Genomic DNA, 25,243 nt, shown 5'->3' with positions numbered 1-25,243 from the left:
TGGGCTACAAATGCAATAAAAAAATAAGGTATTCAAAAGTTTAACAAATGGAGGGGAGGGGCACCAAAGACGCTCCTTGCCTGCGGCACCATTTGGTCTAGGGCCAGCTCAGGGTGGTAAGTACTTCTCTAGTCGCCTATATTAGCTGCAAATCATGACCCCCTTTGCCATGCGCTGCCTCAGCTCTGCCTACCCTCTCTTCACCTGCTCCCCAGGCTCCTGCTATGGGGGGCAAGGAGTAGGAGCTGTTCACCTCCTACATAGCCAAGTCCAAGAGGATAAGGGACAAGGGTCTTGATCGCTTTTCTGCCACTGCACAAGTATGCAGGCCAAGGTCTTGGGCAGAGTCTTCAGAGACAGCCAGCTATGCAAGAAGGCCTGCAGGTAGGCGGGTCACTTGTCCAGTTTTAAACTGGGCAGTCCTCCTTTTGGATGGTTTGTCTCCTGTGCAGTACTGAAACAAAATGGAACGTGAGGTTCCGCCCCCGCTGGTGTGACCTTACATCACCATGCATGTGAGGACGCAGTGGTGGTGGTGGGGGATACCATTCCTGGGAATATGTGAGTGGCCCCCTGTAGTTCAGGACTGAATTGACAGAGTGGATCTTACTCGTGGCAGAGAAACGGTGCTAACAACATTTGTTTGCTGCTGGGGTGGGTGGGGGGGGATGACTGGAGGAGTCTGACACCAGCACATTAATATGATTAATGACAAAACTTAATTTGCACGGATGGCTCATTCGAACACAAAGGAGAACTCTCAAATGAGAGGCTTTGCAGCAAGCAGGCGACATTGAGGGCATTTCTCCAAGGGAGAGCCGGGTTCTGAGTTAGAACAATAAGGAGTGAGGTTTCAGAAGGAGCAGTCGCTGCGTATTCTATAGATGAGAGTTAGAGATTTTTTTTCCAGTAATGTCGAAAGTTGGAACGGTTTAATATCGCTTTGCTAAATTATGTATACACAGTCCAGGGCACTGCCTTATTTCACATCAGCCTGGGACAACTCTTTTTTACTATAAAATTGCAATGAATTCCATTTAGGCCGTTTCCGATATCTTAAAACACAACTGTAATTACAGCGAATGGAAGAGTCAAGTGGCTTTGCTGGCACGACATTCTTTGGAAATATGTTTCTAGCCCACTAGGGGGCACCCATGTCCCACTAAAGGAAGGCTGAGCATTGTGAAGTATCTGCAAAGTATTTTCAGACTCTGTTTTTTTTTTTTTAACCTGTTCTTACCATTTTAATCTGAACTTCGCCTCAGGATGGTTTGAAAGAGAAGTGATCGTATTATCTGTTGCCTTAAAAATACTTGGTTTGCTACACATTAAAAGGAAATAACGCCTATGTGGATGGCATTAAACAATTGCAGACGTGTCTGACCAAATGATCTTAAATACAGTGAGAGAAGAATAGATTGCAACACCCCCCCCCCCCCCGTTGTATGAGTTTTGATTTATTTCAGAAATAAATGCTACATGTTAGTTTATTTCTCTTCACAGCAAAATGTTGTCAGTCACAGGCATAGCTCTTATGTATGAGGACCTTCCCCCCCCCCCCCCCATGCAAGGGGCTGCATTCCCTCAGTTCCCATTGACTCCACAAGGAGGTGCTGTGCACCATTCATGATCAACTATGAAATACCTGGCGCTTATATAGATGCTTTTCATCAGTAGATGGCAAAGGGATTTACAAAGGAGGTCAGTGTTCTTATCCACATTTTACCACCTTATCCTCCATTTTAGATGGAGAAGTGGAGACACAAAGGGATGAGATGTCATGTCCGAGATATCCAGCAGGTTAATAGCAGAGCTGGGGATAGAACCCAGGGTTTGGGACTCCTCGTGCAGTGTGGTAGCCACTAGACAAAATTGCCTGTCATTAGAGTCATAAGGAATGCTTGCTGCATTTAAAATCAGTTCACTGAATCAGGTGGTTTTAACTGGTGGAAACATTTCCTGAAGAATAAATTAGGTTTGGGATCGTTTTGAGAATTGCATCTTTGACACTCCGTTTAGATTACATGAAGAATTAGAGATGAGGGACAAAGTCCAATTAAATAACCTGGACTAATTAAAACAAACACACACAATTTTCTCTAGTAAAGATAATTAGGCCTTTGGCGATTAATAGCTAAATATCCACTACTGGTCACATTTGTTTAGTTCTAGAAATGGGCGGTCTCTCTTTAGGACAACTTGGACATTTTGTTTTAGCACTTTTAATGTCATGCCAGATGTTTTCCAATCAAACCTTAGCACTGAGCATGGATGGTTTTGAAATGTGTGGCCTGTAAAACTTGGCCCTTAATCTCTTCCCCCGCCCCCTCCACTAACAAATTGCATATCTTGATAGCTACTCCCCATTATGCTTCATCTACTAAAATGTAATGGTTCAAAATGGTTAAATAAAGACCTTCAGTAGTTTAAGGAATTTCTCAGCTCTCATGCTGACAAATCTCCTTGTACAATATATGGCATGTGAATTTATTTCATTTATGCAAATTATTTTACAGAAGAAGAGCCTCTTAAGAGATGGGCCATCTGTCTCTGTCTCTCTTCCCCCCCCCATTTTTTTTTTTTAAATTGAGGACATATTGGGTACATTTCAAATTAAGGTCCTATTTATAAATTCTTGGACACCCTTATCATCTTTTAATAGCTCATTATAAAGGATGTTATAAAATGCACTGGTAATAACCTCTTCACAGATGTTAAAACTAGCTATAAAAAGATACTTTATAACATGCAACTATTGGCAGGAAAAAAACCCACTTTTTTTTTTTGTACTTCTGTTTAGTTATCTGCCCCCCATCACCATTAGTGTCTCAGCACCTCACAATCTTCTAATGTATTTATCCTTACAACCTCCCACTGTGAAGCAGGGCAGTGTTTTGCAGTTAGGGAATTGAGGCACAGAGGGGCTAAGTGACTTGCCAGAGTCTGTAGGGGAGCCGGGACTTGACCCATCTTATTCAGCCTTTGCTTATGCTGGTAAGCTTTTACTTATGTGAACAGTCCCATTGGCTTCAGTGGAACTACTCATGTAAGTAAGTGCTCACCTGCATGAATAACGGTTGCATAATCTGTTTCAATGTCATAAATGGAAGCTTAATATAGGAATTAGATAAGTTCATGGAAGATAGCCATTGATGGACCTATTAGCCAAGATGGTAAAGGATACAAACCCATGCTCTGGTGTCCCTAAGCCTCTGACTGCCAAATGCTGGGAATGGGCAACGGGATGGATCAGCTCATGATTGCCCTGTTCTGTTCATTCCCTCTGAAGCATCTGGCCTTGGCCACTGTCCGAGGACGGGATACTGAGCTAGGTGGACCTTTGGTCTGACCCAGTATGGCCTTTCTTGTGTTCTTAAGTATTTATTAACATGACAGTAACACATGTGGAAGTAAAAACCTTACGTTCTATGAAAGAACAGTTAAATTGCTGTCAATGTGCATCTAAGAAAACAGGTTGCTTGATTCAGATTCAGTTAATAGATGGATGAAACACTTACTCTGTACAACAAACCACCTTCATTTCACTGGTAGGCTAAAAAAGAATGAATTGTTGGACACCTGTTGTCTTGTACCATGTTGTTCAGGACAGGGAGTTGTCACTGGGTTCTGTAGTACTATTCTAGAGCATGAGGAGACGGAGGTTAAATGGACTTTGCATTTTCCATGTAACATGAGAGAGCTTTACAGTCTCCCCATTAAGTTAGGTTTTGAAATCGGGTTAATGAATAAGGGCATGATCTTACATTACTTACGCATCTGAAAACCCCATTGAAAGGGTGCTCAGGGATGGCAGAACTGGGGTCCCTAGAGAGCCCTTCAGACTTACTGCAAACCCTTACTTATGCAAGTATATCAGGGGGCCAATCCTGCAAATTTCAGAGTGCCACCTACTGGTACTGAGCACCCACAATGCCCATGGGCCGGTTATTGCGAAGCACATCTCCAGTGAAGTAAAGGATCTGGCCCATTGAGGCCAGTTGCCATTAAGCCGCTCGCTACCTTCTGGGATCAGGCTCTGAGCCTGTAACTGGCCAATGAGAGTATCGTTACCTGCCCCTGGCACTGGGGACTGGCTGCATTAGAAATCCAGACTTCCCCAGGAGAGATCTTGACTCGGAAGGTCAGGAGTAATTGTATTGTTTGTGCAATCTGTAAACAAGTAATTGTTCTGCTGCTGAAAGCATTGCCACACCCGCTGGGTGATGCAAGAACCAGCATTAAAATCTGCCAAGGGGAACATTACTTATATGGAAAACAGGCACAAAACCCAGTTTCAGGACTAAAATCTTGGAATTTCTTTTAACATAATCAGGTGAGGATTTTTTTTTTTTCTATTTTCTTTCTCTTATTGACCTGAAGCAGCTAGTCTCGGCCCCATGACTGGATTGTGGCAATCCCGTCCCCACAAACAACCCCATTCTTTCAAGAAGTTTTGCATCCAGATAGCATGGGGAAGCCTTGAATTATGCTAGTGGCAGTGTCCTCAGTCTTTCTCTCTCTGTCTAGTGACTGCAAATTGGAATAACCCATACTTTGTTTTTCTTTAATCAGTAAACACACAGAGCAGGTTACAATAAAATTCTCTTTGCTTCTAGACAAACCTTCAGGATATATACACTAGTACATTTGAGTAGGAAACAGGTATGACCTAAAAACTTAGTAGTATAGTATGGTATTGATTTCTGAAAGGGCAATGTAAAAATATATCTGTCTAATTTGAAATGGACAAACATGTATCGGACACAAAACACATCAGTCATTCTCTCTTGTATTTAAAAAAAATCCTAGAATTTTTTTAACTAAAGCTGAGAAGTTTGTTTTTTCTTCACTCATATTTATAGAAGAAATTATTAATAAAGACAATAGATCTTTGTCTTCAGATGCCACCTTACTAAAACCTTTCTTGAATAGAGTTGCTGCATTGTATGGATGCAGGCATATGCCAATACTCTCCATGTTGGTCAAACAAGGAAGAGGAAGAAAGTGATTTAATTTGTAGCTTGTTATCCTGATATTACTTTAATTCCAACAATTTCTGTTTTTCTCACTGCAAACTGAACAGCAAAAGATCAACATTGCAAAGCATGGGCTTTCCTGCTCTGAGCATCAGCCACTGAAAGGCACCTGCTAACATGCTTTAATGACCCCAGAGATGCTATGCCCTCCAAAGGAAGGGTGTAATTTTGTATTTCTTAAAAGCAAATTCCTAATTGTTCCCATTGCGTAGCAAAATAAGAATAGTGGTGGTAGAAGAAAATAAGAAAAGGTCATTTTGATCACTCGGTAGGCAAAGAGCACATTATTGTGAGCGCTGACAAATTACACGGTGTCATATTTCTGATAGTGGAAGGTCAAGTTGAGCCCGGGGTAGGAGAGAGAACAAATATAAACAATAAAAGCAAAGGGACTCGAATTTTTATGCGATGAAATTTTCAGCTCATTATTTTATGGAACACATGTCAATAAAGCTATTAGAGTTTCTCTGCAGAACAATTTCTTGAAAATGCAGCTTCTGGAAAAACACACTTATCAGCACGAGATCTGGTGACTGTCACCGACTAGTCCTGATAGCAGACCCGGAGAATAATGTGATCCATTGTCAAAATGTAGCCATATGCGATCCTTCGGAACCTCTGTTCTTTAGATCCAGGGTGACGCTACTAATATTGCAGTTAATTCAAAATGGGAATGGTGCAATGTGTCATAATTGCAACTTGGTTTCAGTAAATGGAGTGCTTACTCCCCACCCATCTCCTACCCCTCCCTACCCTGAAACTGAACGGGGATGGGGGTGTGGATGTGTGATGCTGTCTCTGAACAGCTGGGATTTGGCCAGATGTGGAAATACTGGAGTTTTTCCAGTATTTGTTTCAACTGGACACCAAATGCACCAGGAATTTCCCAAGAAAGCCTTTTTAGTGAGATTTCCAGCCCAATTCTGCAGGCACCAGAGGTTTGGGTAATTCCTGAAATGCATCTGAACCAGTGGGACTCCAATAGCCCGTGGAGAGTTTTTCCCCTGTGCTGGGGAACTCTTCTCTGCATCCTGCATTGGCCCCACCCACATCGTAAGAGGGAGGAGCGGGCATGACAATGGGTGGGTGGGGAGGTGGCCCAGCAGAATGGAGCTCTGTTATGCCTGCATAGAAGTTACAGCTGCGTGGAGCAGCTCTATCTTGCACTGGGGCCAGGTTGCTGAGGAACAGGGAGAGAACAAATGGCTCTCTGCAATGCTTAGGTGGGATGCAGAATGTGCCCCATGGTGTTTACCTGATGGAATAAGAGACTGAAGTCAAAGGGCCTGATCCAAACCTTATTGATGTCAATGGGATTTTTTCCATGGACGCCGATGGCCTTTGGTTTAGACCCTGAGCAGGACAGGAAGCAGACAATGTTTCAGGTGATCATGGGATCATAATGCCATTCCTAGGTCCTAGAGGGGTGTGGAGCCCTTCCCAATCCCTAGAACTTGCTTGGTGGCTGGGCAGCCTTATGGCTATAAGGAACTACATGTATGATCAAATACTGTATTCATTGTATTTATTATTTTTGAATGGGATGATCTCTGCATAGTTAATCCAGTGATCTTTCAAAACTGCCTTGTAATGTTTTCTCTGTATACTTGAAAACAGTTTAACTAGCTCTCCAATACTTTGCTGCCTTTTGACTCTCATTGCATTGTAGATGGCACTGTAAAGCAATGATTTTGTTGACAGAACTCTATTAAACATCACCACTCCAAATTCTAATTGCTGTCTAATCTGGTTTCCTCTGCAGGTCCCCAGAGTGAAGGAAAATTTCTGAAATGCAGAAATGCTTGTTTGTAGCTGCAAATGGGAATTTGGAATAACTGTGAAAATCGCACTGAAATAATTGTGTTTGACTGGAACAAAATTCTTGCAAAATCCCCAAGGTAAGACAACTTTTTATCTTTGGAATTGGCAATGAAGATTTGCCATTCTGGTTAGCAGTAATGCCCATTTGAATCTGTCAAAGGGAACAGACAACCCTTTAGCTCTCACCTTGCAGGGGGGAAGGGCCCAGGCCCTCAGTCGCCAGGAAACAGGGTGTTGGCCATTCTCTGTGTCCAGACCCCTGCACATACCTGCCCTCTGCAACGATCATACACCCTTATCCCACCACCTAGATACTTAGAAACTGCATAGGGGAAACTGAGGCACCCCCACACTACTCAGAGGAAACATTAAGAACAGTCCCGCTTCGTCACATCTCTCCCCCCTTTGAGACCGAACTGAGCAGGGTCACTTTAACCGAAATTCGAAGTCACCAACGTTCCCATGGATGCCCCAGCATCTCTCCCGTTCCTTGGTGGGAGTTGCACCAGGCCCTTCCAGTTTCATGCCCTCCCTTAGGTCGGGGGTGGTCAATAGCACTCGCATGCCGCATGTGGGAAGGTTTATGCGGCCCGTGCCCTTTTGCCACCCCAAAATCCCCCGGGGGTCAAACTGGGATCGGGTCTTCTCCCAGCGCTCCAGTCTGGAGGGCTGCAGTTCGGGCTCTCTTGGTTAAGAGCCCGCATCTTGACCTGGGCCACATACTGTTCACTTCCAGAACTAGCATGGAGACATTCCTTTCTCAACAACCTTGTCTCCCCAACAAGCTGGCCAAGCACAGCCACTTGGTTATAGGACTGTTTAACTTTCTTAACAGCTTTCACCTCATTTTTGAGAGAGTTGTCCTGCTGACATCACCTGCTGCTAAATGTGGTGAAATGCCCACCTCCTATTATTTAGTGTCATCTCACTTCAGTTTTTTTTTCTTTTAAAAGAGATCTTTATACTAGTGAGTTGTAGACAACACCTTAGTCATTTTCTTATTCATGCAAAGGTTGTAGTGTTTAACTATACAGGTACAGTTAAATTGGTACAATACCCCCTAGTGGCAATGCATTGATATCCGTCTAAAGGTGTTTTATATTGGTACAGCTGTTTCTATATGATAATGGGAATAAGCTCTGCTGGTATAAGGCATCTTTTATACCAGTGTAATTGCATCCATAGTACGAGTTGTAACTACATTAGATTTTGTACCAGTATAACTATTTCATTTAGGGAGTTGATTTTTTTTATTATGTGTAGGCCAGGCCTCAGTGAGAGAATTTGTCTCATATTGGTCAAGAGGGCCTTGAACTGAAATCCTGGATTCATGCCTCCTCTGACCTTTGCAGGGGTTCCATATTCACATCTACAGCCCAGGCTCCTCTCTCTAGATCAGTACATTTAAGAACTTTTTGTCTTTTTTAGAGAGTAATTGCATGATACCGTGGGCAGCAAACTGCTCCTCCCTGCACTGCCTAAAACTTGGAAGGTTGCAGAGGCCAGATTTTCAGCCAAGTCCAGCACTCCTAATTGGAGCCAGATTTTTAAAAGAGCTCAACTTCCATTTAAGCACCTACATGAGGGCTAGGTTTTCAAGAGTGCTCAGCACCCGGCTGCTTTTATTGAGAACAATGGAGAATCAGCCTCCTCCCTCAGTGAGAATATTGGGAGCTGCGGGAGCCGGAGCACTTTACTTAGATGTCCAAATGAGGTAGGAAGAATTTTCAAAAATCTGCCTCCTTGTGCCTGATTGTCAGATCTTGGAGACTCCCCTTAACTTCGCCTGGAGTTGTGGATGCCCAGCAGTTCTGAAAATCAGGCTCCAAATGTTTAAATTCTAAGGGTCTAAGTCTGCTTTCAGTTACACTGTTGTGCGTCTGCAGGAACGCCGCTGGCTTCAGTCATGCTCCTTCAGGTTTACAGCAGGGAAACTGAGGTCTGAATTGGGTTAGCAGCAGATAGTTTGGTCTGTTTCCAACGTTTATGCTCCGAACAATTGAATGATCTTGATGACCAGAATAACCGCATATATCCAAGCTACAATTTTGTGTGCACTATTAAACACCGTGCTAATCATGGGCTCCAGATCATGCATTCAGGGGCATTTGAAGCAAGGGAAGTGTGAAGGTGAAATTCTGCTCTCTGTTAGGCAGTGACTCCCCTTCGAAGACTATGGGGATAAATAAAAGAAGGATCTGGCCTATAGTTATCTTGGCAGAGGTAAGCGGATTCTAAAGCCTAGCTGAGTAGGTTATTATTTTTTTTTCTGATTGCCATAGACTTCAACCAGGATCAGGCCCTAGCTGAAAACACTGATTATCCCTCTTACACCAGATTCACAGATTCACTTTAATGGAGTTGCTGGATTCAGACTGGTTTAAGTGAGAGGTGACTCAAACCCCAGACTGATCGGCGGAAATGGAGCTCCTCAAAGTTTAACAGCTGGCCCAGTCCTGAATGAGTTCCACATGGGGAGTACTTCCAATGCATGGCCCAGTGTGAGTCTCCATTTTGTGGGTCTGATCCTCATTTACACCAAGACTCCTTTTACACCATTGTAGCTGTGTAAATGGGAATCAGGCCCTCTGTGTTTCCCCTTTTACAGCTTTGTTTGCACAGCGTAACCACACACTGGCTTCAAGAGGCAGGTAGCTGCTTACGATAGGCAGACATCTCCTTCCCTTTAAAGAAGATCTTAAACTCTTGTCTGGCTGCTCTAAGTATAACTCCATTTTCTTAAATCAATAGACACTGTTTACTTTTTAAATAGTCACCGTACAACAAAGATGGTTTATAAAAGAAATTTGCGGGGAGCGGCAGATGCTGCAAGGACAGCTGAGCAGGCACTGATGTGGTTGTCTTTTCACCAGTAAAAAGAAAAGGAGTACTTGTGGCACCTTAGAGACTAACCAATTTATTTGAGCATAAGCTTTCGTGAGCTACAGCTCACTTCATTGGATGCATACCGTGGAAAATACAGAAGATGTTTTTATACACACAAACCATGAAAAAATGGGTGTTTATCACTACAAAAGGTTTTCTCTCCCTCCACCCCACTCTCCTGCTGGTAATAGCTTATCTAAAGTGATCACTCTCCTTACAATATATATTATAACAAGATCATAAACACCCATTTTTTCATGGTCTGTGTGTATAAAAACATCTTCTGTATTTTCCACAGTATGCATCCGATGAAGTGAGCTGTAGCTCACGAAAGCTTATGCTCAGATACATTGGTTAATCTCTAAGGTGCCACAAGTCCTCCTTTTCTTTTTGCAAATACAGACTAACACGGCTGTTACTCTGAATTCTTCACCAGTGTATTTTTTTTTCAATCGTAAGATAATGGGTGTTGCTAAAATATATTTACAACAGGCTCTTAGCCTGGTGGTTTGTGATATTGCAAAGTACTCCTGTGAGCTGTTTGGGCCGTACCAATATTGCCACTAATGAAAAAGCGGAGAAGGAAATGCAGGAAAGGAAAAAGAGGCAAGTCGTTCTAAATGAGAAAACATGAGATCTGGGTTTTGATGGGGTATGTATTTTAAATGTTTAAAATCAAATGGAAATGCTTTCTCAAGCTGTTATGGTCGAGGTGTTCAGTTCGTGAGGTCTCCTCTTTATATAATTTGTAAACATTCAGAATGTTCGCCCACTTGCGTGATCTGATTAGCCTTTAGCCTTTAGATTATAAAGCCTTTAGATTATATTACTATAGCCTTTAGATTATAAAGTTTGACTTTATAATCGAATAAACAAACTGCCTTGCAATTGCGTCGGGAAAGCTGAACTGAAATCTGCGCCTAAAAAAAAAAAGAGGACCATGTAGTTTTGTGGTGTTCATTTTTTGAGTGGTGGTTTGGTATCAATAAGAATGCTCAAGGTAGACTTTTCCAAATCCCAGCATGCTGGTTAACTGCAGATCAGGAGTTGCTGCTCTGAAAACCGTATTTAGTTCAATTTATGCACATCCATAAACTAATTTTGAATTTGTTTGAGACATTCTCGCATACAGCATTTGCTGAAAAGATGGAATCTAAGGGTACAAGTGCACAGCGCACTCTTGGGTACTTTGTATAAATAATACATCATCATAATTCAATTTAAGAAAATGATCACATTACCTTTCCACATGATGAATGCTACTGTGGAAGCCATGGCAGAGGAATGAAAGCCGGGAAGACCTGGGCTTCTAACGCTGCCCTCCATTGGGCCTGATTCTACCACCCTTACATGGCAATGTATCTTACTCCTCAAATAGTCCCATTGATTTCCTTGGAATGAGCTGTGGAATAATTTGCTACTCAGCATGAATGAGAATACAGGAATCTGACCTTTTATATTGCAGCAGTGCTGTGAGGAGAAGTTCCCCAACACCTTGATGTGGTAGGCAATGCTTGCAAAGCAGATTGCGGCCAGGTTTCTACCTGGGCTCAGCCCCCATTATTCTCAATTGGAGCTGTTGCATACTGAGTCTTTTTTGTAAAAAAAAAAAAAAACCCAGCTACTTCACTTAAGTGCCTAAATGGGAGCTGAGCTTTTATTTTGAAAATGTGTTCTGAAAATTTATTAAATCATAAAGGGATTTTCCTGTTCTGTTTCTGAATCTGAGCTGGGTCCAGTTCAAGACCTCACCTGCTCAAAGTAACATTCAATCTGTAGATATTTAAATTTAATGTTGCTTTGAGTGTGCAAGGTTCTTACTTTTAAACCTCAGATTCACAGAACCTAATGAAGTCACTAAGAACGTACATGGGTGTGTCAATAACCACTGCAGCGCTTCTAATGATGAAACACACTTAGCAAGGAATTGATCCCAACCCAATTGTGAATTTGATTTTTGTCAGTATTACCTGGTAATAAACCATTTCAATCACTCGTCGGCATCTTTTCAGCTTTCTTCTTCCGAGAAGCATTTTTACACTGTTCCCTAGTTATATTGTTCTTTCACGCAGCTGCTTTCTTTTCTGCCTACAGGATGAGATTCTGTGCCAAATCAATGCTGCTATCTCACTGGCTCTTTCTGGTCTATGTGTTAATGGTGTGCTGTAAATTGTTGTCCGCCTCTAGCCACCATCCCCGAGGGCACACAGGTAGGAGCTTTTAAACTCATTACATGCCACTGAGACCAATTAATAACACTTGCAGAACGTTAGAGTCCACTTTTTAGCCATGGATAATTGATGAAGCTGTTGACAATGTGTTATAATCAGTGTGAAAGGTTAAAATAACAGCAAAAAAGAGTTGTTGTAATTTTATGTAGTGCTGTTCACAAGGCAGTTTTGGAGCAACTTCACAGTTGTTAAGATTTTGGGACTTTATTTTTTATCACTTTCCTTTTTTTTTTTTTCTTTTTTTTTTAAAATCTTAAACAGTTATACGGATAGTTTCTGTTCTAAAATATAGCTTCCACCTGTTAATGTAGGCCCTTATCAATGGAAAGATTCCTGTTGGATCAGGCCCTTAGTGCTACCCGAGTCAATCCTTCCATTAAATTACCCATACCCTTCTTGTTAAATTAATCCTTACTGTATATTATCCATTTCCCTAGCATGGGTATTGAGGCAAACAGTGAGAAGATATGATTTGAATCAGAAGAGGAAGTTGATTTCTTGCTGTGTTAGATGGTAGCACTATTATCTCTAAATGAGAACCTCAAGTCTGGCTCAAGTCTGATTCCCAGACTTGGGCTCATTCCCAGTGCTAACTCTGCTGTTCAGTACTAGAAAGTGGAGCTTCATTTGTTAGAGGTTCCATCTTTCAGGTGAAACAATACATTGATGTTCTTCCTAAGCCTCTTCCAGTGATTTGTCCAGGTGGAAGCTAAAGGATCCCTGTGTTCTTGCCAAAACCCCTTCTCTAATTAAAACAAGTTCCAGCAACCTGGATTTGAACTCCATACAGCTGCTGTATTTGTCTACATGCTCATGCTAATCAGCATTGTTGCGTCTTGAAGAGTTGTACAAAGCACTAACTTGGATTTGTACTATAAATAACAATCAGCTGCCACCCAGGTATCACCTGGGGTTCTCCAACATGTGAAGCCTCTTTATCAGGCTGCTATGTGTTACCTGGCACTGTTTTTGCAACTTGAAAACATTGAGTGCACTGATTGATTCATGAGCTATTGCAATTTAACCTTTCTGTTGTACAGAAAAGGTCTCAAGCTCACTTTGATGCCCGGAGTAGTAGGATTTATGGGAAATTAAACAGAAAAGAAATGGTAAACATTAGTTATTTTAGGACTGATATTTGCTGGGGAAAACTGACATAGCTCCAGTCACGTCAGTAGGAATGAACTGATTTACACTAGCTGTGGATATGGCCTAATATGTATGGTTGGATGTAAATCTGATCTGAAACAGACGTGATAGCTTGGTCGTACGTGTGCTGGAAGTGCTTGGTTGCTGCTGCTTGCACCAACTGATAGATGACCTTCTAATTAGGTAAGACACACTGTAAAACGTTCTGTACCTGGCTAAAAAGTTTCAGCACTACTTCAGTTAACTGAACATCATAGGATGATCTAGTGCTACCCTTGTCTCTCAGGTAGTCCTTTTCCTCCTCTGTGGAAATGGCTCACATTACAGGGGAAAGATTGGTTACAGACAATTGCACATTGACCGAGGGAAGGATTGGATGCAGACAATTGAGTGTGGCCTCTCCTGAAAAGTCATTTCTGAGCAGCAGGTTCCTGATCCGACACGACAGTTGAATTTTCTTTCTAGAATGCAAGAAAATTAGCAGTCGGAAAACACGCTTCTATAGATGTTGTCATTCAACCAAGAATTCAATCACAGCCTTGTAAAAATTAGCTTTTTCATGCCTTTTAAACTGCACTTTACAGACAATCCCAAGGGAAATACCTGTGACAGGAAGAGAACATCTATTATGTGTATGCATGATGGGTGTTTATGAAACAGTGCAAATGATGTCACTTTGCATGTCAGAATACTTAATTGCATATTTTGAGTTGACAAAAAAATTCTTTCTCTCCATATCAAGCAGCTATTGTAGAGTATAAGCAACCTACTTGAAAATTACATCAGTCTGCTTAAGTGGATCACTCTTGGGTTGGTCCAAGACACATACAACTAATAGACTCTTAAACTTTTGCTTTTTATGATAAATTAGGCCAGAATCTGTGGTGCGAACTCAGGCAGAGCTCCCATTCAACTGGAATTTGACCTTTGTTTTATATAAGACTGTATATTTAAGTGATTAAACTTATCTATTAGTACAGAAGCCATGACCCAATTCTTGGGTGGAGGTCTAGGAAAACATCGATAGGCTGCTTTCAAAGTGGCTGGGAGAAAGTGTTAACCATGGGGGCACTGAGAGGGCATAAGAACAAATTCAACCTTTCATCTCAGTGCAGAAATCGTCCTTCGCCCCTTTGTCAAACAGCTGCAGTGTGTTGCTCACATGGGGAGATAAGAAATATGTCTCACTACAGTGACATTACAATGGAAATCTGAGCAAAAGTTAAAACTGCACCATCTGTGTTCTGTGTTCGAGTTCACTGTACACCAGGAATGATCGAGGGGAAGAGACTCACAGATTAGACCTTCCTTCCCGACATTCTGCTCCCAAAGAGCTGTTCTTTAGTTCCAGCAACTTCTGAGGATTTTGTACCTTCTCCCTCCAGCCCCAAAACAGCACCACTGTTTTTCAAATGTGATCGTGTAAGAGGAACCTTTTGCCAGTAGGTAGTAATGTTCAGTCTCCCTTTTAAGAATAGTTTCACTTTAACAGGAGTCCACAGAGCTTGGTCTGGATAGACTCCAGAAGGAGAGGCAGCACACCTTCTGAGAAATGCTTATGCACACTGAACAGGTAACATTACAGCATGTTTCATAGTATCCCCCAGGGGCCTAGCTTTTCAAAAGAAACTAGTGGTTTTGGGTGCCCAGTTTGAAACACCTTAAAAGGACCTGACTTTCAGAAAGTGCTGAGCATCCACCCCTGAAAATCAGGCCCCCTAAAATGTCTCAAGTTCCCAAAGCACTGGTCACTTGTGAAAATGTAGATCCAAATACCAGTATTATTACTGGTATTATTATTATTATTATTAATTAGGGGTGATTAACCCCTAATGACAGGGGCTGGTAGGATTCAAGCTGGAAAACCCTGTTAGGTTCCCCCCCCTCCCCTTTTTAAGACCCTGATTCAAGGAGAGACTCCCATTGACCTCACTGGTGTTTGTATTCTTTATGGCCCAGACCAAGTTCTATAGCAGTCTCACCAATACTCCGCTTGCACGAGTGACTCTGTCCATAAGAAGCCAGCAATCAGCAGAATGCTGTCAAAGTGGAGAAGGTATCCTGGAACATCTTGTCTGAGAAATAGGATCTAGGCACTACAGTAATACGAAGACTAGAAAAGCCAAGGGTTAATCTTTGCACCCTCTCTCTGTACTGCCCCACTGCTCTGTCTCCCTTTGTTTTGCAAAACATCCTTCACTGCTGGAAGGCAGCAACACAGAACAGACTGTCCAGATACAATGCATTAAAACTAGAGCTCCGCGATCCTGATCTTGACCCCAACATAGAGGCTTGGGCTTGTTTGTAATTAAAATAGTGTAATCTGTTTGACGTACATTTCGAAAACATGCTTTAAGACAGAGGTAAATAAGCAACGAGCAGGAAGAAATATCATCCCTATACTGTGCTGGAATGGGGTGGGGCCACTTTTACTCCAACAAGGTATCGTTTCTGTCTTTGTTCAGCAGTCCTAGATGGCAAGTTAGAATGTGTGGAATAAATGCTTTCTCAGGTAACCGCTAATTTATAGGCAAGATTTGCAGGTCAGTTATTTTTTGTTCACTGCCTCTATCACAAGCCAACTGAGTAGCTTTGGCTTTCTTCATGCTGTGCCTTGTTCCTTTACTAGCTACCTGAAGTGCTCCCACCCTGGGTCTGCTTGCAAGTGGTTGGGTAGTGTGACCAAATAATACTTGGCTTGTTCTTACCCAGCAATGGAAAATCCGTGCTCTGAAGCCCACAACCTTCTCTAGCGACTCCTTAAAGCAGAGCCCTGCTCTGTATGGTTTACACAGGAACAGCGATTTATAGTGAATGCAAGGGCCAGCTTTCATTTGCAAACTCTGATGGGGCAGGATTGTACTCATATTGATGACCGTTTTCTGGGATTCCACCAGTGTTCTACTTTGCATTTTTTAAGTGATGCATGAATAGGGAACACCAAGATATGTAAGGCTTGGTTTTTATACAAACCATCTTAATGAATAATACAGGAGTGCATTTGACATCGAAAACAAAGACTCTCCCTTCTTGCTTGCTGGGCTTAGGGAAAGAAGTGGCTTTTTCAAATGTGCTTTTCCCCCTTCTCGCAGTGCTTTCCTGGGAGGTGTTAGCTCTGCCTAGCAGTGGGACCATCAAATTAAGTCCTTCGTCCGCCATGCGAGAACCTCCTGTCATTTAGTGTGTGCGAGTGTTGTATGTGTATGGGCAGGGAGCAAAGAGCTACCGTTGATGGACTGGCAGACTGTCTGCAGCACCAGAAGAGAATGTTTGGAAAATCATATCTTTAACCAACCCCCTTTTGCTTCTTCAGCTTTGGTTTGCTGAACAGAATCATCAGCCTGGCAAAAGCTAGTGTAATGCATGGGCAAAGTGTGTACTGTCCCCCTCTAGTGGTTAGTTAAGTACAAGATAACGGCCTACTATAGCTGACAGCCTAACTGCTATCAGGAGTTAATGGGTGTGTGTGTGTGGTGTTGGGGAAATATTACATAAGTAAAGTAGGGTATGGTTTTGGGAATCTGATCAGAAACAGGGGAAAGAGTAGTGTAGCAACACAGTAAAAGTCTGAAAGAGTGTGTGTGTGTGTGTGTGTGTGTGTGTGTGTGTGTGAAGGACTGGATGTTGTTGGGGTGGATTAGGGAGCCGAGTGGCAGCCAGCAGAACAAATGAAATCTTTGTAACCAGAAGGGCAAAAAATAGAGGGTCATTCCTTAAGCACAAAACTGCAATTTGTGTTTCAGTGTATATGTCTAACAATGTTTGCTCTGCTGAGATTCCTTCTCATTCCTATGAACTTGAAATGTCATTGTCACTGAAACTGAAATTCAAATGTATCTTTCTAGAAAGATCAGTGAGGGACATTCTCCTCTCTTGATCATGTTTTTGTGTCAGGCTTTTTTGCTGCAGACTCAAGACAACAGTTCAGCTCAGCCATGAAGACTGTCAACTTCATGGGTGAAATCCTGCTCCCATTGAAGTCAGTGGCAAAACTCTCATTTGACTTCACTGGTGCCTAGACTTCACCCTATGTGTTTGATTGAACACCTTAGATTCCAAAAAATGCAGTCATGCAATGCATGCCACCAACAATGCAGCTTTCTGGCAAGAACCCTCCTGCTGTGGTTCTCCCCATGACATTTGCATGTATGGGGACAGTCGTCGTTCCAAGCTGAAGGTGCTTTAGTCAAAGTGTACTTCCAGCAGCCTTTCAGTTCCACTAGAGGGCCCTGTGATGCTAAAAACCAGCTCTGATAATGCAGAATAGCAGACAGACAGGAAGGTCTGTCTCATGATCTAAGTCATAACTGTGCATTTTACTAATTAGAATTGTGAGCCCTTTGTATTTCCATGAGGCAGACATGGTTAGTGCACAATATGCTTTAGCCCTTTGTTCCATTTAGCTCCTCTTATGTCTTAATGTTTTATTCAGTGTTCGCAAAAAGAAAAGGAGGACTTGTGGCACCTTAGAGACTAACCAATTTATTTGAGCATAAGCTTTCATGAGCTACAGCTCACTTCATCGGATGCATACTGTGGAAAATACAGAAGATGTTTTTATACACACAGACCATGAAAAAAAAAAAATGAGTGTTTATCACTACAAAAGGTTTTCTCCCCCCCCCCCCCCACTCTCCTGCTGGTAATAGCTTATCTAAAGTGATCACTCTCCTTACAATGTGTATGATAATCAAGGTGGGCCATTTCCAGCACAAATCCAGGTCGCGTTCCCCTCTCCCGGAGAAAACCTGGATTTGTGCTGGAAATGGCCCACCTTGATTATCATACACATTGTAAGGAGAGTGATCCTTTAGATAAGCTATTACCAGCAGGAGAGTGGGGGGGGGGGGAGAAAACCTTTTGTAGTGATAAACACTCATTTTTTTTTTTTCATGGTCTGTGTGTATAAAAACATCTTCTGTATTTTCCACAGTATGCATCCGATGAAGTGAGCTGTAGCTCACGAAAGCTTATGCTCAAATAAATTGGTTAGTCTCTAAGGTGCCACAAGTCCTCCTTTTCTTTTTGCGACTACAGACTAACAGGGCTGTTACTCTGAAACCTGTTATTCAGTGTTTGTTTTATTACACTGCTACCAAATATAAAGGTAGCCGCAATATGAACTCCTGGCTCTTCAAGTACTAAAGTGCGAAAGGCAACTCCGTTTTAACAATAGGATCCCTTTACAAAGACAGAGTTCTCTGCGGGAAATTTTTTTATGAGCAGAAATAGAAGGAAAAAAACCTTGTTCCTATTTTCTGTAGTGTTTATTCATTTTAAATAACAATAGGGGCTTGGTACGCAGAGGATAGATTTTGACAAAGACTTCATTTTGGATGCATGGGTCTGCTACCACTAGGAAGTAATTCAACGTTAATTTGGTCTTTTTATAATGTGAAATATAGCCTCTGGTGTAGTTTTCCACAAAAGTGCACTTTCGCCTTGTGGAATGTGATCGTATGTGAATAGACTTGTGTATTGTAAAAAGCCAGAAAAAATTACAGATTAACTGATTAATGCAAAGCTTTTGCATAACATGTTTCAGGATCCTGAAAAAAATACTGTCCTTTCTCAAAGGAAGGGGGGCTTTCTGAATGATTGTCTCATTTAACATACACACGGCCAACTACAGTGTAGCAATCTGTGTAGCACGAGGCTGAAATTATGCTCTTTCCCACAATATCAAGGTGACCTTATTCTAAAGCCATTGGGAAAAGCTTGTGAAAATACCGACTTATTTTATTCATTTTACATTGACAGCGTCATTTTTTATAAGCGAGCTATCTGCAATAAATGATACAGCCTCACATCTCATTGACCAAAGTCCTCACCAAGCGGGTTTTTTTTCCTCTTTGCCTGATCTATTTTTTATAACTGTTTGGGCTTTTTTTAAAAAAAGAAAAAGCTGTAAAAGAGCAGGATCATGCAAATATGAAGGGAATGGAAGCAGTTTCTTCTGTTGCACTAGAAGGCTGGTGTGGCTGGAGCCTGGACCTGCTTGATAAATCAAAATCCTCAGCCAGAATGGAAAGGAATCTCCTCTTCAGCATTCATATGAGTGAACTGAGCATGGTAGCAATGGAGCATGAGGGGGAGCAGGTTTTACTTCTTGGATGGTGGCTGGCACCCATGACAACCTTGTGAGGTGTGCCGGGGAAGTCAACCAGTCATTAATGTGTCCAGTATTTCTAGTGAAGACAGAACTGGGGAGGAAGGAAGGTTCTGGGGCCTTGAACTGGAAATCAGACAATTCCAATTCGATTCCTGGCTCTTACAGGCTTCCCAGGTGACCTGTTGCTTTAATTTAGATGTTCTACATAGGCCCAAAAGGTCAAAAGTTTTAACATGACCCTGTCACTGTCCAGCATTAAACCATTTTAAACAAGGTTCAGGGTTTGATATACAGAGACCTCAGGGCTGCTTAGTACCATGGCAAAAATACCATTAAAATCATTTTAAACCTTTTATTAAAGATACAGAAAAGATGGAAAAAGCATTGACACATTTCAAATGTAAAGTATGCCTTTAGGCTTTTGTTTAAACCATATCCTAGGTTTCTGTTTCCTTTCCCTTTTAACTGGAGAGGTTTTGTAAGGAAAAGTGGCTTGTTTGACAGTCTTTGAGATGGTAATACCTGTCCTTTCTGGGGAAAGGAGGAGAAGTGAGTTGGGATGGGCTGGAGCTTGTATCGTTAAAGTCTGATTCTGTTTCCTGGAAGATAAAACGAGATGCACGTGGAAGGGGAAAGAAAAGAACAGTGAAGATAGAAAATGTAACTATCTTTGGTGTTGAGTCTCACATGCAGCCTCGCTGCTGGAAAACCACAGGCACTGCACAATGTCTCATCAGCCACTTCGAGACCTGGCGAACTCGTTCCAGCATTGGGCTGTTTAGGGCATTGCTTTTAGCAGCCTCTCTGGTCACCGGCTCAGAGAAGCATTGCAAAATATACAGTCTTGGGTGGCTAAGCCAGTCTCTGATTAGACTGAAGGCCAAAGGAGAAGGATAGGAAAGAGAAGAAATAAGATGGAGAAGGAAAAGTACTCTGTGTGTGTGAGAGAGAGAGACACACACGCAGTCTCACATCCCAGGCGGTGGTTGGGATTCATCTTGATCCGGTGGAACTGGTGATGTCATCACAGTCCCTCTCTTGGCCTGGTCTGGTCAGGACATTCCTTGAGACTCACTGTATACTCCTAGGGACATTCTGTGCCAAAACACTAAAAATCCCACACGCTATTTTTAAATTCTGCAAAATTCTTCAAATTTTATTGATCAAAGCAGCACTACATATTCATGCAGGTTTCAATTATTTGGGTAATTTATTTCAAAATACCTGTCAGCATGTATGTCTGTAACAAGACCGACACTCACAAAAGTTCCCCCAGGAGCAGAGAGTTAAAGAAAACCCTACGCCAACCTAGTTCCCATTTCTCTACCCCCTCCCCCCAGAGCCCAGCCACAAGGGCCCCCTTCCCCAGATACCCACACCCTCTCCCCTCCAGAGCCCATCAGTGCCCCTCTCTCCCATCCCAGATACCCGTCCCCTCCCTCTCCAGGGACCCAGAGGGAGAAACAGCCTGATGCTCGCTACCAGGCTGGCATGCAGTTGCCTGCTTATCACCCTCCGTCCCTCAGGGCATGCTGGGAACTGCAGCTGCCAGGAACCCTCCCTTCCCCCAGCAGTGCCTTCTATGTGTGCGCTGGGCTCTGCTGGGTCTAGTGGCCCCTAGTGGCAGCTAGCAGCACTGCAGCCCATTTCTGTGGGGGAAAGGGAATTCCATGCGCACGTTAATTTCTGCAAAATTGTGCAGTGGTGCAGAATTCCCGCAGGAGTATACACTCTGCTCTGCCTGAGGGGAGAGAGCCTGCCCCACTCCTACCTCCTCAGAAACACCCAAAGCCCTGCCCTTCCACGCTGGGCGTGCTACAGTAGCAAGCGAGCGGGACAGTGTGTCACTCTCACACGCATGACTGCCCATCTTTCTCCCCCACCCCCACCCCAGCAGTGATTTACCTTTCTACGAGCTGCTCCGGGTGCCCAAACCAACCTGCCTGTGCTGCCAGGAAGGGATATGTGACTACTCTTGCTGCTTCCTTTTGCTTCCCCATCAGAAGTCATTTTTCTGCGGGGAAGTAAAGAAATCTGTGGGCGACATGAATTCTGTGCACATGAGGTGATGCAGAATTCCCCCAGGAGTAACTGTAACATCACTGAGCCTTTGTCATTCTGATCCCAGCATCTCAAGAGATGATGTGGGTGGTACTCATGTTAGGAAAACTCACTTCTTCCCTTCTTTTAGTCAGCAATGGTGGAATTGCTCATCCCCTTATTATTTCGTCCACCAATTAGACCTAATTTCCAACACAACAATTTTGGTTACTTGAATTTTGGTTCCACGCTTTGTTTACCAGACAGGATCTTAACCCAGTACTTCAGTTATATCAGGAGTCTCTTTGTTTGGACTAATTCAGGTTTTCAGACTCCCTTTTCAACACTTATTGTTATTGGTTATTGTGACATGTTATGAACTTTCATTCACTTTTTACAGTGGCGCTCACAATGAGGGTAAATTTGTAGGCTCAATTATAACAAGTCGTTTAACCTCATAGTGCAGTGCGCTGCAAATCACTGCTGTGTGGAAAGATGGAAGTTGCTCTAGGGCCTGATTCGGGTACCCATATTCATGCTGAGTAGCGCTTACCTGAGTAGCCCCGGGTTATCGAATAAGGGCCTTAGAATGAACTTCAGAATAGGACTCTGAAGTGGCACTTAAGTGTTACGTAGGCCTTGTGCGGCACAGGGATGAATTTCACCCTGAACAAATACCAGCCTACAGTCTGATAACAAATCCATGGAAATCAATGAGTCTTTTCATTGACTTCAGTGGGTTTGGATCAGGCTCTTCGCGAATATGTCTGAATATTTCTTGTCCTGACCTCTGTTTCTGTAAACCAAAGAATAGCTAATTTATAGCGGGTGAAGCTGTCAACAGATTCCTTGGCATTTTGCTTTGGTCAAAGAGCCTCTCCCAAGTGCTGCTTTTCACAGTGAAATGCAGCTGTCTGTTTTTTAGTTTACTGCGGTAATCTTGCATTCTTTCAGAAAAGTGACAACCCCTGGAGGACAGTGGAGTCTAAATGGGGAGATTAAGCATGTCTTGTTGGGTTCAGCAGGGTAATCTCTTCTCATCAGACTGGAAATGATATCCATCAGCACAAGAATGGATGCCACGCTCAACATTCATTATGTTCCTGGATAGCAATCTGTAACAGTACTCACTAGAATACAAAAAAATTATGAGCAGGCAACTCCAGGATCAACATTTCTATTACCTGGTATCTGACCCACCTTCCTTTGGGGGTTTCCACTTTCATTTTCCTGCGGGGGCATCATCCACGTATCAGTGGATCCAATGATGTCCATTGCTGTCATGGTTATATTAGAATTTTAAGCCATATTGTTTGATAAGTAGGAGGAAGAGTTTCTATTTGTTAGTCTCTAAGGTGCCACAAGTACTCTTTTTTTTTTTTTTCTTTTTGCGGATACAGACTAACACGGCTGCTACTCTGAAACCTGTCATTAAGCTTTTATGTACCTCTTGCAATATTTCATCAGCATCTCTCCCCATAATCCTCCTAAAGGCAATCTTCTCAAAGGGCACCATGAGACCCCCATAAGTGCTATGGAAATATATACCCTGCTTTTATTTTCTGCTTTGAGTGATGACGCGAGTCGCTAGTATATTCAGTAGGTCACAGGTAAGGCTTCTGGTATGGAATGGCACAATCCTCGTCATAAGGTATTTTCGTTATGTTTTTGTCTTTGATTTTGTTTCCTGTTATGTTTGCTTGAAGTCCTGCTTGGCAAAAATAAACGTACTTAAAAGATTTAACGTAATCTTTTGCGCATGAGGGCAATCAGCTAACAGCACAGACTCAAACCCTGAATTGTGCAAACTGCCATAGACCATCTACTCCACCTACACCCTTCCTCGTGTAAACTCGTGTGTCTCAAGAGAAGCTCTGGGGAGTTTCTGATGTGCTCAAAGGTTGGACAGTGCTGAGACTGGTAACCCCATTTTCAGTTGTGCACTGAAGTGACATGCCTAGTGCATCTCTTAGATTCTGTTCTTTTTCAGCTGACATTTTCCACCCCCCCCCATGACTCAAGTCCCGTTTTTCAGCCTACTTTTTCCAGTTCTCCGCCCCCGCCCCCCCCCATGACTCAAGTCCTGTTTTTCAGAAGAATATTGGCTCAGCTGTGCCGAGCTTTGCACAGGCTGTAGAGAGCACAATGAGCCTTCCTCACGCCTCCCGCCCTTGGGCAGCGGCTGGAGGCAGCATAAGGAGTTAAACACAAGGACGCAGGCTCGAATGTTAGCCTCCCCAGAAAGAGCCAAGCTACGTCTCTGCCCCCCTTCACATCAGCTGTTGCTGAAGAGCCAGAAATCGAGTCCTACGAGATCTTTGTTGGATGTCAGACAATGGCTGATGCAGCAGGTTCAATTGCTGCGGGACACCTTTGAAGGAGCAAAGACCGTGCCTCTTGTAAATCAGCCCCCGCTGTGTGCACCCATTCCCCACTGTTTTACAGTGTCACGCACACAGTGTCATTAGAAGGTGTCATAGCTTTCTTTGTTCCCTTTAAAGAAGTCCTCGGCAAAGTCCAGTTGCTACACTAGGCACGGTCTGAAAACGCAGGAGCGTTTGGACCCATGTGATTACAGTTCACATGAACAGTAACTTTGGGAACATTCTGATTTGTGCTTTTTTAAATGACAGAGTAAATGTCACCAATGGAAGTGATGAGTTTCCCTCAAAGACTTGACATTTTTGAAGTGGTGGGGCCCTCTTCAGATGAGATGCACCATATAGTCTCACTGGCATTTGTTGTCCTTTTCAGATACCTTTCCCCCCCCACCCCAAAAAAAAAAAATCAGTTCATTTGAGAATGAAAGAAATAAAAAGGTAGAGTAATTTGGCATAGTGCAACTGACATCACATTGCTCCAGTGATTTACACCAGCTGAGGATCTGGCCAAAAGTCTGTGTACATAAATATAGATGTATCTTTCTTTTGCTAAGTCATCTAGCTGTAACAAAAGGGTTCAAATTATTCAGTTTTTCTCATCCCAACTGTTGTGGCTGTACAGAGGGGGGCCTGCTGGCTTCTGACTCTGTTCTGTTTGGAGTTGGTGTTGCTAGAATTCTGAAAATTCACGTTACCTGCAGTGATTTTTTTCCTTTCAGATTTTTTTACATTTCTAAGACTCTTGCTTAAAAAACAATATCATGATTGTGCTGGAAGTTGACTTCTAGAGATTTCCCCAGCTTGGCTGTCTGTCAGGATGAGCTGTCTGAGTTTGGGAGTGCCCTCTCTCTTGGAGATTTTAATAACTTCCTTGCATTGTGCTCACCTCTTTGATTTTTATCATTTCATGGAACTGGGCAAAGGAGAGGGAGAGATTACAGTAATTTTTTCCAGCCTGCCCCCATGCTATGTTTCTGTGTCTGAACTACAGAAGAAAGCATTTGTGTGGTATTTCTGTTGGTAATACCGTGACCAGGGTGTGGTGATTTTGTTGTTGTTGTTCGTTATTTCCACCGGAAATGCAAAAAATGCCACCGAAGGCAGACATTCTGTTGAAACAGTGTGAAAATGCTGGCATCAGCAAAATGCAGTTTACTCTGAGTGATGTCCCAGTCCCCAAACGAGGAGCCAAGATGATTAGTCTGCAACATACGAATAACTCTGCTGTGCTGATGTCAAGAAACATCCCTTTTATCTGACTGAATCGCATGCTAGTTTGTGCCAAACTAAACAGAGATATACAGTTTTCTGTGAAAGCGTACCCCCCTCCAATGGGAAGAATCCACCTAAATAGTGGGACAAAAACTAGAAGCATTTATCCAGCTCCCACAAAATGTGGAGATTTGGATTAGCTGGGACCTGGATCAGAACCAAACCTGGTTTTGGTTTTGCAAAACCACTCCAATTTTTGTCTGATTTCTAGCAGTGACCATATTAGGCAGTACCCGGGCTACAGTACTTCGTAGACTGAAACATGGGCTTCTTGACACATTTTTCTAAGTTTCAAAACAGCGTTCTGAATTGAAG

General features: G+C 42.8%; 1 protein-coding gene across 1 annotated transcript in view; it reads left to right on the top strand.

Moving 5' to 3' along the window:
* The first annotated feature begins 6,832 nt into the window (after window positions 1-6,832).
* Window positions 6,833-25,243, top strand: part of LOC144267444 (uncharacterized) — a 96,005-nt gene continuing 77,594 nt past the window's right edge. The window contains exons 1-2 of the mRNA XM_077821425.1: window positions 6,833-6,934; window positions 11,838-11,953. Coding sequence (XP_077677551.1) covers window positions 6,855-6,934; window positions 11,838-11,953 — 196 coding nt within the window. The 5' untranslated portion in view covers window positions 6,833-6,854. The remainder of the gene's footprint in view (window positions 6,935-11,837; window positions 11,954-25,243) is intronic.

The sequence above is a fragment of the Eretmochelys imbricata genome, chromosome 7 (genome assembly GCF_965152235.1).
Source record: "Eretmochelys imbricata isolate rEreImb1 chromosome 7, rEreImb1.hap1, whole genome shotgun sequence".
Lineage (NCBI taxonomy): Eukaryota > Metazoa > Chordata > Testudines > Cheloniidae > Eretmochelys > Eretmochelys imbricata.
This window is presented reverse-complemented; position numbering and strand designations above follow the sequence as displayed.